The sequence below is a fragment of the Danio rerio genome, chromosome 1, assembly GCF_049306965.1.
Source record: "Danio rerio strain Tuebingen ecotype United States chromosome 1, GRCz12tu, whole genome shotgun sequence".
NCBI classification, from domain to species: domain Eukaryota; kingdom Metazoa; phylum Chordata; class Actinopteri; order Cypriniformes; family Danionidae; genus Danio; species Danio rerio.
This window is the reverse complement of record NC_133176.1, coordinates 37,940,001-37,954,341: the sequence shown is the minus strand read 5'-3', so window position 1 is coordinate 37,954,341 and position 14,341 is coordinate 37,940,001. Positions and strand designations below refer to the sequence as shown.

The 14,341-nt window shown below is 34.7% G+C and overlaps 1 protein-coding gene across 51 annotated transcripts in view; it reads left to right on the top strand.

Annotated features, from left to right (window-relative positions):
• The window catches only part of lmo7b (LIM domain 7b), an 87,004-nt gene that overhangs the window by 51,969 nt on the left and 20,694 nt on the right, over positions 1–14,341 (top strand). For 22 of the 51 annotated variants that reach the window (XM_073945372.1, XM_073945370.1, XM_073945371.1 and 19 more), the window contains 5 exons: positions 322–436; positions 7,339–7,500; positions 8,524–8,615; positions 12,597–12,660; positions 14,332–14,341. The exon at positions 14,332–14,341 is cut by the window's right edge and continues 16 nt beyond it. In XM_073945372.1, coding sequence (XP_073801473.1) covers positions 322–436; positions 7,339–7,500; positions 8,524–8,615; positions 12,597–12,660; positions 14,332–14,341 — 443 coding nt within the window. 51 annotated transcript variants of the gene reach the window in all.

The window sequence follows — 14,341 nt, the reverse complement described above, 5'->3', positions numbered from 1 at the left end:
AGTAATTAGATGTTATAGAGAAACAAGAAGACATGCATACACAAATTATATTTATTGTGGCCATGAATTAAAAACAATTTCCTTGTTTTGATGGGCAGACCCAGAGTCAGGCTAGGTCACGCTGTGAAAATGTCCTTGCTCTGTTAAACATCACTTGGGAACTATTTGAAAAAGAATTCACTGGAGGGCCTAATCGTTTTGCCTTCAACTCTATGTAGTGAACGGTTTGTGTTATACAGACCGAAGCAGATTTCCCGAGGAAGAAGGTGTCATGGGATCCTCAGGTGTCACATTCTCTCTCTGTATCTCTCTCTCTTTCAGGTGGGTCAAAGTGAAATGCGAGTCTGCTTGAATCAGAAGCCTAACAGCGGGAGAGACTTTGGATTCAAGGCTCACTGGGACTCAGTTGGTGCTTATGTGAAATCTGTTCAAGCAGGTAAGACTTAATGGTTTCTGTGAAGTGGTCGCTTTAGATGTATATGGATGTTTCTCCGTGTTTTGAGAAATAAGGTGCAGCTTTGGAGAGGTGTATGTTTACTGGCGAATGACTATATGAATAGAAGAGAACTGCGTTTAGGATTTATTTAAGGCTGAAAGGCTTTTTTTGCTTCCAATTACAATACCTGTATGTAGCAATTGGGATTTCTGTTTGCATACTTTTGTAGCTTTTAGAGTTTGTGGATGTTTATGTATCCCACTGTGCCCTTGAAAGATCTATTTGTAGCTTCTTTGAATTTTGAGTGGTGTTTGTGTATTGCTAAGAATGTTTCTGTTCAGCTGAAGTTTTTTTATTCTCTGGATTCTGGAGAGAGACTGAGATGCTGAATGATTTATAGAGAACAGTGAAGGTGTTTTACTCTGCATTAGTCTGATTGGTTAAACTGAAGAAGTCTTGGAACCTGTCCTCTAGACAGTCTGGTCTTGAGCCTAGGATGTATCCTCATGAATGAGAAGAGCATTCATGAGGTGGCCAATTTAATCTGTGAATTTTGCAAATGCAAAAGCAGGTCAGAGTGACCATCTGGATAGCATAGAGCATGTATTTGGGTGCTGGAAATCCTTGAAAATGCTTTGATTTGAATTTAGTTTTGAAAAGTGCTCCTTGAAAATGTCATTTTGTTCCTTTCATCATAATGTGTCTCACCAAATAGGTAATAGCAATTAACTATTTAAATAAATATTTATGATTTTGCATTAAGTCTGCACTTGTGCCTTTAAAGTGATCTGTAGGGATGCCTCAAAGGGTTTGGTCGCTAGACGATGCCATCGTCCAATGCGGATGGCTGAGAGATATCACGATGCTGAGCCAGCATCGCAATCCTCTGTCCCGCCCTCATCGCATCAGCAACCCACTCGTTAAAAATACACAGTTAGGCTCTGTTTACACTAACCTGTCTTAGTATTAAAATGGCATTTTTGAATGAAAACGATCCACGTCCCCACTGGCATTTCATCTAGCATTACTGAAAAGCCCTTCGTTCTCTCTATGCCTCTGAAAACACACATCACATGCTCTCACACACTCTAGCATATGTGCACGCCTGAGCTCCATGCAGACAGCGGGTGCTTTGAACACAAAACCCCAGAGAGCAGTGCCTGCCGCACAGTTTATCAAGGATGTACCACTGGATTGTGTCTCACTAAAGTTGGTAAATGTGATATTTGATCAATCTTGTCTCTATCTAACGACTCTTCTGTCTTTGAATCTTTCAGGTAACGTGTCACAGTGCCAGTACACTGATGTAATCTTTTGCTGTCACGCTTGCACTTAGTAATTTTAGTGAAAACCTCAGATACTGTTGGTTTGTTCCTGTTGGTCGTGCACCATTTTTAACAACTAAGTTTGTTGACGCCATTATTAAGACAAAAATCACTTTGTCTGTTCATGCCAGAGTCCCATGGAAAAAGGGATTGACAGGTGGTAATTTGTGTGTAGCTTATTTTTATTTATTCATGATTTGATTATTAGGTAAAACAAAGACCATGCGGGTCAGGTTGTTGAAACGGAAGGCTACAAATAATACATTTATTATAAAGTAATAATTCATAAATTAATTCACATAAGAAATTTATTATACAACATCGCCCAATTCTAATGGCTCACATAGACCTCAAAATATATCACAATATTTTCTGGTATTTATTGCGATTAACAATATAATATATTATATAATAATTTAAGTATAAATTGAGAGACAAAAAACTCCTGTTTTTAATTATATTTTTGTTATATTTTATTAATTTTGTATTAAAAAAATGTAACAGAGGTCTTCAGCCCTGCTTACTATCCAGTAGAGCTCAACCATAAACAAACACACTGAAACAGCTAATCAAGGTTCTTATAAGCTCGGGTCAAGATCATGTAAAATACATAAGCAGATTGGAAATAAACTTTTCAGGAGCAGATTTAAAGACCTATAATATAATATATAAGACCTGAAATATTGTTGTGATCACACATTTTAGTGTTATTTTGGTTGATTCACACTCGATGATAGAGGGCGCCTTCACATATGAACAACACCTAGATTACTGAATGCATCAGCTATTGCTGCTGCAGAATAAACGCTTGTGACAATAGCTACACTTCCATCCGCCTATTTTTATGCACATTTTGAGGGAAACCCCAAGATGCGCATTTTGAAAGTGCGTGTAAAAAAACATATGCACATAAGTGAGTAGAATAAACTTTTTATATGATAAGAAAAGATGAGCATAACTTATAATGGTAACACTTTTCTTTAACAAATTTCACTTTAAAAAGGTTAAATTAAAAAGGTAATGTGACTTTGTTACAAGAGATCATGTGATGATAGTGTGTGTGCTAATGGACAGACCAGCAGGATAAGCACACTGTAAAGCATCTAAAATGTTGTTTTGGTGATTTCTAAAATGCCAGTATCAGTGTTATTATATTATAAATTACCTCTAGAATTGTCAAGAGCGTCTGTTTTCACCGTCTGATGCTGTTCTCAGTGTCTGATATTTTAATATTTGCCACCAGTTAATTAGGAAGTGACAATTTTTTTCTTTTGTCTACTTGGATGGAAAGGCTGCTTTATTCGCATGTCGTATATGCAATATTCCAGTTATGTGCATACATTTAATTTGCATTTTTGGATTAAAACATAGCTAATATCTGGTTTATTTCTGTTCTTCTGGGTATTTTATAAGCATGAAGTACATTTATAATGTAATTTTAATTTACCTAGTTTTTACCACTGCATGGAATACTAGAAAGTCCATGTATGTTTACAAAAAAAGAGAGATTAAAATCACTTAACATCAATTTTGTCTTTGAGAAGTGAAAGTATTTCAGTAAATCTGTTTGCAAACAGGCTCATGAACGCAGTCCTGTATTGCACACATACTACTTTAGAAAAATCATTCCACGGATCAGTGATTTATTAATATTACAGTACGTCAATTATTTTTATCATGGGCAGAATTTTTGTTTGCAAAATGAAAGTTTCATGGGCAGAATAAAAGTTTGAAAATGCTTCTGTAAATTGCTTATAAAATGCCTAAATTTGACTTTGTAAAAAGTAAGACCCAGATCTTTTATATCAACTTTTATGTGCATCGTTGTGTATAAGAAAATTAAAGCATGTGATTTTGACTCAACAAATATGGCATATATTTAATAACATGTTTGATGAAGTTTTGAGAAAAACTATGGCAGAAGAGTCAGATTGACTTCCTTCCCTTGAATTCTATTAAGCACGTTAGCTGACAGACTCTTCAATGATGTATGATTTTGTTCTGCTGTTTTGCTAAGGCCTTTTATTTAGGCCTGTCAATCATTATTAATTAATAATTCATATTTTTCTGTAATTAAATTAAGGGTAAAATAAATGTCTGAAATATTATCGGAATTTAAAATACCTCTTCTTGCCCTTTGAGATAGCTTTTTACCACTGACATCTGTAATATTAAATAATATTAATAGTAATCATTAAATAAATAAATATGCCATTTTATTTATATATATATATATATATATATATATATATATATATATATATATATATATATATATATATATAAGTATTCTGTTAATTTGTTGTATTTTTTCTGCAATTTCAGCAATGCAATTTTGTCTGCTGTATACATTTGAGTCCAGTTATACTTTATTCTTTGCAGGGAATTTTTCTTGGACTCAAGCAGCACATTTGTCTTGGAGTCAGTCCACATATAACAAAAAAAAAAGACAACACAACATTAACCAAAAGCAGTGGCATTTAGGTAGTTTACCATTTAAAATGCTGAAGGATATTGGTATAAATGACTTGTAAGGGTTATTTTATAATTTAAGGATTGTTTTATCACTTCCCCGATGGCAGTACTTCATACATTTGAAATAAAACACAATTTGGCTAATTTGCTATTATTTGGCAGTCCTAAAAACCAGCAACTCATAGGTTGACGTAGGTGATGTAAACTCTTACACTCATCACTTTCATGGCAACTTTGTATGTTAGCATGATATGTGCAAGTTCTGTTTTTATTGAACTGAAAGATTGCCTGCATACCATAATTTAGTAAACCTCTCAAAACTGCATGATAAAACAACCACATGGTATTTTTTTCTTACTCCAATCAGACTGAATCTCCCTAAAAAGATTTATCGGCCCTATCATACACCCGGCGCAATAAGGTGCAAGATGTATATAGTGTGATTTGTTGCTATTTTCAGACCAGCACAACGCTAATTTTTAAATGGCAAATCCATTTGCGCCACTTTGTAGACTTTGTAGACTCCGGTCTAAAAAGAGGGTGTTTTAAGGTGCATTATTTGCATGATTGCTTTCGTTAGCGTTCCTATTACTATTATTCTTCTTCTGCTTCTTACGCCGGATTTGAATGCAGCCCATATAGGCATATGCAGGAAAGTTGTATAATTTGGCACAATGATAGGGGACAGTCTTAACATTAATCAGACCAAATATGAAGTTTCAAAATCCAACTCTCTAGCACCACCACTTGTCCAAACTTTCACTTATGTTTATCATGATAACTTTTTAACCGAACGGGCTACAATCAAATTTTTTTTTCCTCTAATTCTTTGGCTCCGTCCGATTCAAAGGCACCCTATGACGTCATTTTCCGTCATGAATTTTTTTGCGCTATTTAAATTTTTTTGAAAAACCTATTTGATCAAAATCGTCCTTGGCCGTTTCTCCGATTTTCACCAAAATTGAATTACATGATCTACAGACCATGCCAACCAAAATTTATGGAATTCAAGTTAATTAAACCAACTGTTTTTGTTTAACTTGCGATCAAATTTAAAGTAGAAATTGCAAAAATAGACTTGAGGCGATTATCTCTGTAACGGATTCACCGGTTCACACCAAACTTGGTGTGTGTTATGACAACTAGGTTCTGAGGTTATATGCGGAGTTTCGGCACACTTCCCCTAGTTGTACGGAGATACAAAAAAAAACTTGCCTTTTTGGTTTATAACGTCTCAACCTTTCGTCAGAAACTCATAAAACTGGTCTCTTTACATCCGGCAGGGCATGTCGAGTCGAATGATGTCTGATTTTCACAGGTCAGCCATTTTGGGCGTCGACCATTTAGATTTTTGGCCAAAAATGCTACATTTTACCAACACATTTCATTACAAAACATGGTATGCATCTTCAACCCCATGCCCTGAAAGTACTCAAAAACTTCTGGAGCAGTGCTTGGCTTGAAAAGTGCTTGGCTCCTTAATTGCTGCTTGCAGATATATTTATTATTGTTGTTGTTATTATTTTTTTTATATTTATTTGTGATTATTTTCTCAATGCTTTAACAAAACATTTTGTACAATCAAGGTTGTAATTTTTCCCCCCATTTTTGAAAACTGCTGCCAAAAAGAATTGGCAAACAAATTAGATTAAAATACAATTACAACAGGATTACAAAAAAAACATTACAAAATAGAAATAATTATAATAATAAAATAAATAAATAAATAAATAAATAAAAAGAATAAAATAAGAAGAACTCAAAATAATAACTTAAAATAAACTTTAAAAAATAATTTAAATAAATAATTGATTACAGTATATAATACAAATTAATAATCTGATACATTTATAGTGGTATTTTACATGCATATAAAACCAAACCATATTGGTGATCACAGTTAAACCTGTTTGCACAGAATCCTTTATAGAAATCAGATAAACAAGTCTTCCTTTTTTCTAAATATGTGACCCTAGGTTGTCATGTCTCATAATTTTCTTTTTTGACAGATCCCTTCAATAAATATTTAATTTTCTATAATTTCAAATATAAAATAAGATCACACATCCACATTGAAGCTTTAGGTGAAGCTGCTGATTTCCACTCAAGTAGTATTCTTCTCCTTACAAATTCTTCGCTAACAAAGTAGCGAAGGCGGTATAATTTTTTTCCTTGTTTGTCAACAATATCTTTTGTTTTGGTACACCAAAAATAGATAACTCAACACCAGGTTTTATCTCTAAATTAAAGGCATAGTTTGTTATTATTATTATTATTATTATTATTAATAATAATAAATATTATTTTATACGTAAATGTAAAAAAAAACACTAAATGCCCTCGACACTAGTTTTTTTTTATTCACACTTGGTTTTTATTGTTCATTTATTCATTTGCTAGAAATTAGAACTGAATTTGGAAATAGTTTTGAAACAAATCTTTTGTGCTCAACAAACTAAATTAAATACGTAGACTATTAAATGTCTTCAGTGAATGGCGTAAAACACAGTTTCCTTATCCACAAAAGTAAAGGAATAAAGTAAAGAGAAAGTAAAGAGGCCAAATGGAGGAGGCTCAGTCTTTATTCTTGTGGTAGTGAAGCATTCAGTTTTTCCGCTTACAAAGTGCACCATGTAAATAGCAAATGCACCATGGCGCAATGCAGCTGACTCTTGAAGGGAATGGGAGATAAGACTCTGATTGGTTTAATGCAGGTTATGCTCAAAACACACCCATACCTCATTAGGAGAATAAGCACAACCCATTTAGACCATGCGCTGGGGGCGCAGAACATATTTTTTCTATGCTTAAAACAGCAAAAATGGATTCGGACATGCCCTTAATGGTTTTCCGCCATGTGCTTTTGACTTTGTTGGAACTTTGAGCAGAGAGGGTTTGATGTGGGCTTTCCCCACATGCCACATTTCTTTAGGTAATAAGCTTGTTTAAAAAGTTTCAGCTTGTGATCCTATTACTAACATATATCAGTGTTTCCCATACCATTAATTTTGGGGGGAGGGGGTGACCCTCCCTCATTATGACAGTGAAGATGATTGAAAGTGATCATCCTAAATAATCATTTCCCTTTATTCTGCATCATAGGCAGCCCAGCAGAGTTATATGGTCTGCTGATGGGTGATGAGATTGTGGCGCTGGGAGGACGCAGGGTGGATGAAATGAATTATGAGCAGTTCAAAAGCAGCATGGAAACAGCACAGCGAAATGGCACTTTATTGATGGACATCCGACGGCACGGCCAGAATGGTGAGGATCTGTAAGAGTGTATGAGCCACAGCATCATTTCAGTATAATTTAGTGCTTCTAACAAAGGAATTTGTACAAACACAAATCAAATGGCTCATTAAATCACATCTATGGTCTATTGTGGCACTTTTCATATGTGGAGTACAATATTGCATGCATGTACTCTGGAATTAAAAGACAAAGGATTTGTAGAAACGGCAGCAATTTGATGTTGGGTATTATTTTTTCTTGTCTGTCTTTGTCACTGTGGGAAGGTGGTCTGTCTGTCTGTCAGTCACTGTCCTAGCTGTAAAAAATACCTGTAAATTAAGAGTTTTTTCATATTTTGTGATTCATCTTTTTTTTTTTTTGTTAAGAGATTTGTTTACTCTTGAATTGCATTAAGGGACCTTGATATTGTAGATTACAGTGTGGTACAAAAACTTGATATTAAACTGCCAGTATGTTTTTATTATTTTTTTATTATTTTTTTTTTGTTATTTTATTAACTTAATCCTTTTTATCTATTATTAATTATACATTGTATTGTTTCAAACTACTAAAATGTCAATAAAAGTCGTTCAGTTATACTGCTGCATTCAATTTTGAGCATCAAAAGTAGACAAAGTGGAGATCAAGGTCATTAAATACAATTCATAACCATACAAAATGGAAAACAGTCAACGAATCACAAGATAAGAATACCTTAATTAACCGATATTTACAGTATGTATTAATATAGTTGTATAAAGACCTGCAGCTTCACGGGTTTTCACAATTGCACCAGTAATCTTTCTTCACCATCATTTAAATATAGGCACAGTTAATTTGCTTAATCACACATGATTTTTCACAAACAATGGTCAATTCTGGTTAAAATCCTGATGTACGTCACTGACAAGTTCACTCATTTGTGTCCTTGACGTTTCTGAATTGCTGATGTATGTTTTGGGTACTGGACAGACTGGGGCAGTGGCCAACCTTCCCTACCATACCAGAGCCATAAGATAATCAATTTGACAAGTGCCACTTCAACACTTATAGGGCGACCTGAGCACTTTGTCCCCATCAACACAAGCTCAAACTCTTCAGTGGAGACTGTGGGGAAGACACAGGTCAACGGACAGCCTGCCAATGTGAGTCAGCACAATGTAATCTGTCTAATCTAATGAATGTGGGAAATTAGTGAGTTTAACTGTATGTGTATGTCTTTCTGTGGTAATTTATATTCTAGCTTGTGCAGTGAATATTAAATGGTAGGCAGTAATTAAACCGGATTAATGATGCCTTTTGTATATAAATTAATTAATCAGAAGACTGCAACTTATCAATTGAAATTAGCAGTAAAGACATCATAATGTTACTAGAGGTTTTTATTTACAGCTATAAAAAAATCCTTAAAACTGTTTACATGTTAGCATGGAAAGTGGAAAAATGGGGATGCAAACTTGCATGCATGAACTGAAGGATTTTGAGAAATAATGTTGCAATAAACATTATAAAAATGTATCTTTGCCATGTTAATAAATTTAATTCTGAAATATACTACAATAGTGAAGTTATGTAAAGCTACAATAAAATTCAACAACCTACAACACTTGGTTAAATTGTGTTTTGTTCTAAATTTATTAGTGCTGTTAAATTTAAAATTAGTGCGTTAATGCATGCGATTAATTTGAAATAATGAACGCGTTGAAAAAAATTAACGCAGTTGCAGGGTTTTTTTTTTTTTTACTTCCTGTTGTGGTGGACGTGTGTTAATTAAATATGAATAAGATCAAGGAAGCACTTTTTGAAGGCAAGTTTCAGTTTAAAACAATTAATATCGCATCACCAGGAGTTTCATGCAATTTCGGGTGTTTCATTTTAAACTTTCGACTTCTGTTTTAATGTAATTTGATACCTCATGGCGAACGGAAAGAAAAACCTCAGTATTTCGTGACTCGGTGTTCTTTTGAGATAATCAATTCGCTGCTTACACGGTAGACTCTTAATAAGAATATTATCTTAATCATATTAAAATCTGAGAATTGCTGTCTTATGTAAATGTACTCAGAAAGTGTCTGGTGAAGTCGTGAGCTGTCAAAGACTCTGCCTTTCAGCATGAGCCCTCCAATGTTTCATTACATTTAACGTGTTTTCTTATTAAATGCAACGAAAGTGTATGCTTCACGTTGTTGTGTCAGAATCCTTGTGAAATATAGACATACTTAAGAACGCTTAGTTTAAGCAAATTTGATAAACGCGATCATGCGTGTTCAATCTGAAGGGAGTCGCTCCAGCACGTTTGTGTGTTTGTCAGGCCCATTGAGGGGTGTCAGGGGTTGAGTGAGTGACCTATCGGAGTAGGGGCGTGTGCGCGCAATACGTACCTTAAGAGCGGTGGGGGTGAGTTGCGCACAACATACCTGAAGAGCTAGGAGGGATGCGGTAGAGAGTGCATTTGCGGCAACTGTTTGTATTCAATACTTTATTATTATTATTTTTTATTTTTATTTTATATTATTACTATAACTTTAAATAGTTTTTGTCTTGCGTTTATATTAATTTTACATTTGAATAGCAAAAATTACAAGTTTCAGTATTTTAAATACGAATAATTGCAAAAAAAGTGTGATTAATTAGTTAATTTTTTTATCGATTTATAGCACTAATATATATATATATATATCACACTTGTGGCAGTGTGATGTGGCTGTATATCAGAAGTGGAGGCCAAGTAACTTAGGCCCTGTTTACACTGCCAGTTACATGTGACCTAATTCAGATTTTTTATATTTTTGCTCATATGTGAAACAGATCGCATTTGTTCTATGACTGTGTAAACAGGAAAAAAAAACGCATGCATTTGGATTTTCAGAGATCGGTTTCAGGCCTCCTTCATATGTGTAAATAAATCAGTTATAAATCAGATATGTGACAATACGACTGTCATGTAAACAGGCAGATCAGATTTGAGGCTTTCTGTTTTGTATGTCATTAAACCTGCGACCGAAAATGTGGCGCTTCTCCGCGGTTTTAATTTAAAAGAAGTCAGTCGCCACAATTTGTTCCCACCAGACCTGAGATCTCTCTCATACCCACAAATTCCTCTGAATGATGGAGGACATCATATAGTATATAAACCATAGGCACAAGCTGCGATGACGGCCCTTTCCCACCTCCACCGCCTCAAAATCATTTAAGTTGGGCGAACCTCATGTTGTAACTTGCTTTTTGTCGCTATTAATACACGCACTGCGGGCAACACATAAAACAAATTTATTCACTCCAACACCAGTGCGCATTCAGGCAAAGGCTACATCTTCAACTACACACACACTTCAGGGCCATACCATTACATAAACTGCGGCGCAGCCTACGTGACGACGCATAGCCCTACGCTGTGGCCGTAGGCGTCGCTGACGTGGACCTCTCAAAAAATGTAACTACACATTGCAACCACGTAGCGCAAGCTCTGTGATTGGTCGGCTTGTTAGCGTTGATTAGTCTGGGTGGGACCGAGAGCCACGCGAGCGGCATGAGCTTGATGGAGCGATTGTTTACAAGTGTGGAGTCCCGTGAAGGAGCTCTGGATGGAAAGTTTTATTTTGTGTTTACCTCATAGTTAAAGTTGTTGCACATCTGCATTTTATCACATGTGCAGCTGACATCAGAACAGCAGAAGCCATTACTAATTTGTCAACACCATTTTAGAGCTAGTATTTGGATGATTCTCTAGGGCAATATGTGAAATTCACAAAACAGGTGAATTTGCTGACATTTTAAGATTATTTGACTGAATGGCATGAAATCCGTCTAAAGATATTTCCCAGTATTTCTCTGTTGCAATCAGGAGATCACAATATCTAACCCTGAAAAAGGCAAAACAAAGCAAGCACTACAAGAAACACAGCAGAGAGAAGTCGGCTTAGAAAGTCACTCTCCAGTTCTATAATGGTTTGTTCAAGTTTCGTTTTAATTTTACGCTCAGAAAAACATTTTTTATTCCCCGGCCTGTTATGCGGTCTCTGTCGTCATCTTGTGGAAGAACAATGTAACGTCAGTTTTTTTGCTCGAGTGTGCTATGAAAACATATTTTCAAATGGGCATTATCAATAAACTGCACAGTAGCAATCTAAACAACTACATTCTCAACTAAAAAAAGCCTCAAGTCCATTATGTTGTCCAACAGCAGCAATATTTGTCAAACTGTGTAGAGAGTTGTTTAGCCTTCTTGATGTCGCTATGGTGTTCACAAGGGTGAAGAGCAGGGGGCGTACTGGGGCCTACTATAAAGCTGTACTGGGGCCCTGATCATTGAAGAAATCTTTTGCATTAATATTAAATGAAATTCTATAGACAATACTAAAGAATACTAAAAGATGTTTTAAAATGATCTGCTGTCTGAGACGTGACACATGGCAGAAATTAAGGCTTATTAAGTCTTACCTTCCTCACTCATCATCTCTCCTTTGTGCTTCTTGGTTCGGTTGCGCATAAAGAATAATGTCTTTATTCCGGGATTACCACTTTTAATAAATACCCTTGCATATAAAGTAAATCGCACTGGATGTTTTTATTGGGGCAGTAAAAATTTTTACCAGATGTCGTATTGGACATACAAGATTAACACAACTTTTTACTCAAAGATGAAGACCCTACCCAATGTTTACACTGTAAATCCCCATGGACTGTAAAACACATTTTACTGGACTGCCCTGCTTTTAATGACTCCAGAAAGACTTTTTATGATGAGAACTCTCTTAAGAACATTTTTAACAAAGTGACACCAGAAAAAGTTTTTGAATTTTTAACATGTATTAAGCAGAAAAATCATATTTAAACTGTATATTCAATTTTTATTTTTTTTTTACTGTTGATTTTTTGTTAATTACTGAAATGCTTTTGCCATGAAAAAAGCCTTAGTAGCTGACATGGCAATAAATAAATAATGAATGAATGAATGAATTGGGGCAGTAAATGGGGTCAAGAGGCTGTCTGAGCGCTGATATTACTGTAGTATCTCACGGCTATCAGTGTATATATAAACACATTTGAACAGTAGTGTACATTATTAATTTGTCCAGTTTAAGTTGTTGCTTGTTGATTTGATTTTATTTATTTTTTTATTTTAGGGAGTACTGTCTAAAATGATGAATGGAAGCATCCAAGATAATGCAGCTGCTGTAAGAAACAAAGGTGGGTTTTTTAAGAGCTAAGTTAAACTTAAAATGTTTGAAGACATAGGAAATTACTCACATTCCTTCCCACTGTTCTTTCTCCACCTTTTGTAGACTATGAGCTCGTAGCTTTAAAAAATCGTAGAAGAAAGTTAGAATTTTTCATGCAAAAAGGTAACTGCATTTACTCGGGCTCTAGCAATTTATTTGTACATGTCTAATTGAAAACTGCTGCTAATTCATTTAACTGTGCTGATTTGTGTGAAACACTCTTAATTGAGTGTATTGGTGGAGTCTGTTCTTCTGAATTTTATAACTCTGTTCACTTAAAAACAAATGGGTTTCTGCATTCTAATGCCCTGATGACCCAAAGCTTTTAGTACATGCAGTACACATGCACCCTATGTTATGTTATGTTAAAGGGGCTATATGAAGAAATTTTCAGTTAACAGTCAGGTTTTTTTTTTCTTTTATTATTTCCAAGCTTTGAACTTTTCCATCAGTATATCAAGGATTAGAATCAAATTCAGTCCTTTGTACATAGTGCGTACAATACCAGTTTAGCTAGTGTTGCTAATAACAAGTTACAATTTTGTGTATAGCCCCTTAAATATGATTTAATAGGCTTTTTTTCTCTTTCTTAAATACTGTGTACCAAAAGCTTTTGTAAATCAACCTCTAGGTCGGAGCATGAACATCTGAAAATGTTTCAGTGGTTTCTGTCGCTTCCCGTTTTGTCATTCTTGAAGCTAAAGCTAATGCTCTGTCCTTCAGGTGGCACTGTAAGCTCCTGGGTCTATCTCTGTGGTAAATAAAGATGTTTTTTGTGCTGCTATGTTCTGAAATAATTGTGTGGACTGTGGTGTATAAAATTTTATTTTTATTTCAGTTTCCACAACTGAAATAAAAACATAATAAAGCGATTATGACTTTTTAATCCTGCAATTTTTTCAGAATTGCTTACAGTATGAACTCAAACCAAATATAGTCATAATTATATGATAACACAAACCTGAATTGGCAGACATGAACCCACTATTATCACTCTACTCTGTTCTGATATTTGAGCGTAATATCAATTTTGAGGGGAAAGAAAAGCTTTATAACAACTCTAATATTTAAAACAATAGTTATTGTAAGAAAGTTGTCAATTTTTTTTGTTCCTCAGAATTAGACATTAATTAATTCTGAGACAAGATTTAGAAATTGGATCAATACAAGTCAAATGCAAGAAATAATACAGTAAAAAAGTTACAAATACCCTTTTATTTTAATTTACTTTTGTTTTTTATGCTGTGATGGGTTCAGTGAGGGCTGGATTAAAACTAGGATCCATTTTTGTAGAAGTAACTTTGAACCATTAGTTTTTCAATCAGAAGAGATTTCTCTACATTAATTAATCTCAGAGGAACCTAATTGCATTAGGTTTACTCTGAGATTCTTTCATGTTTAATTCTGTCTTTTATTTTGTTTAAAACCTTCATACAGGCATGTACGTGTGAATTTTGCTGTGTGCTCAATTGACCGTGGTGGCTTTGGTTACAGTTTTGTCAAATGAGCAGGTGGTGTGTGTCTGAATGAACTGATCAGCATGAATCAACAAAATATATGCTTGGGAAACTTATAGCTCTAAACTTTATGCACTCCTTTGTTTTAAATAAATGATTTTTGTCTTCATCTGTTTTATTAGGTGGCTCGGA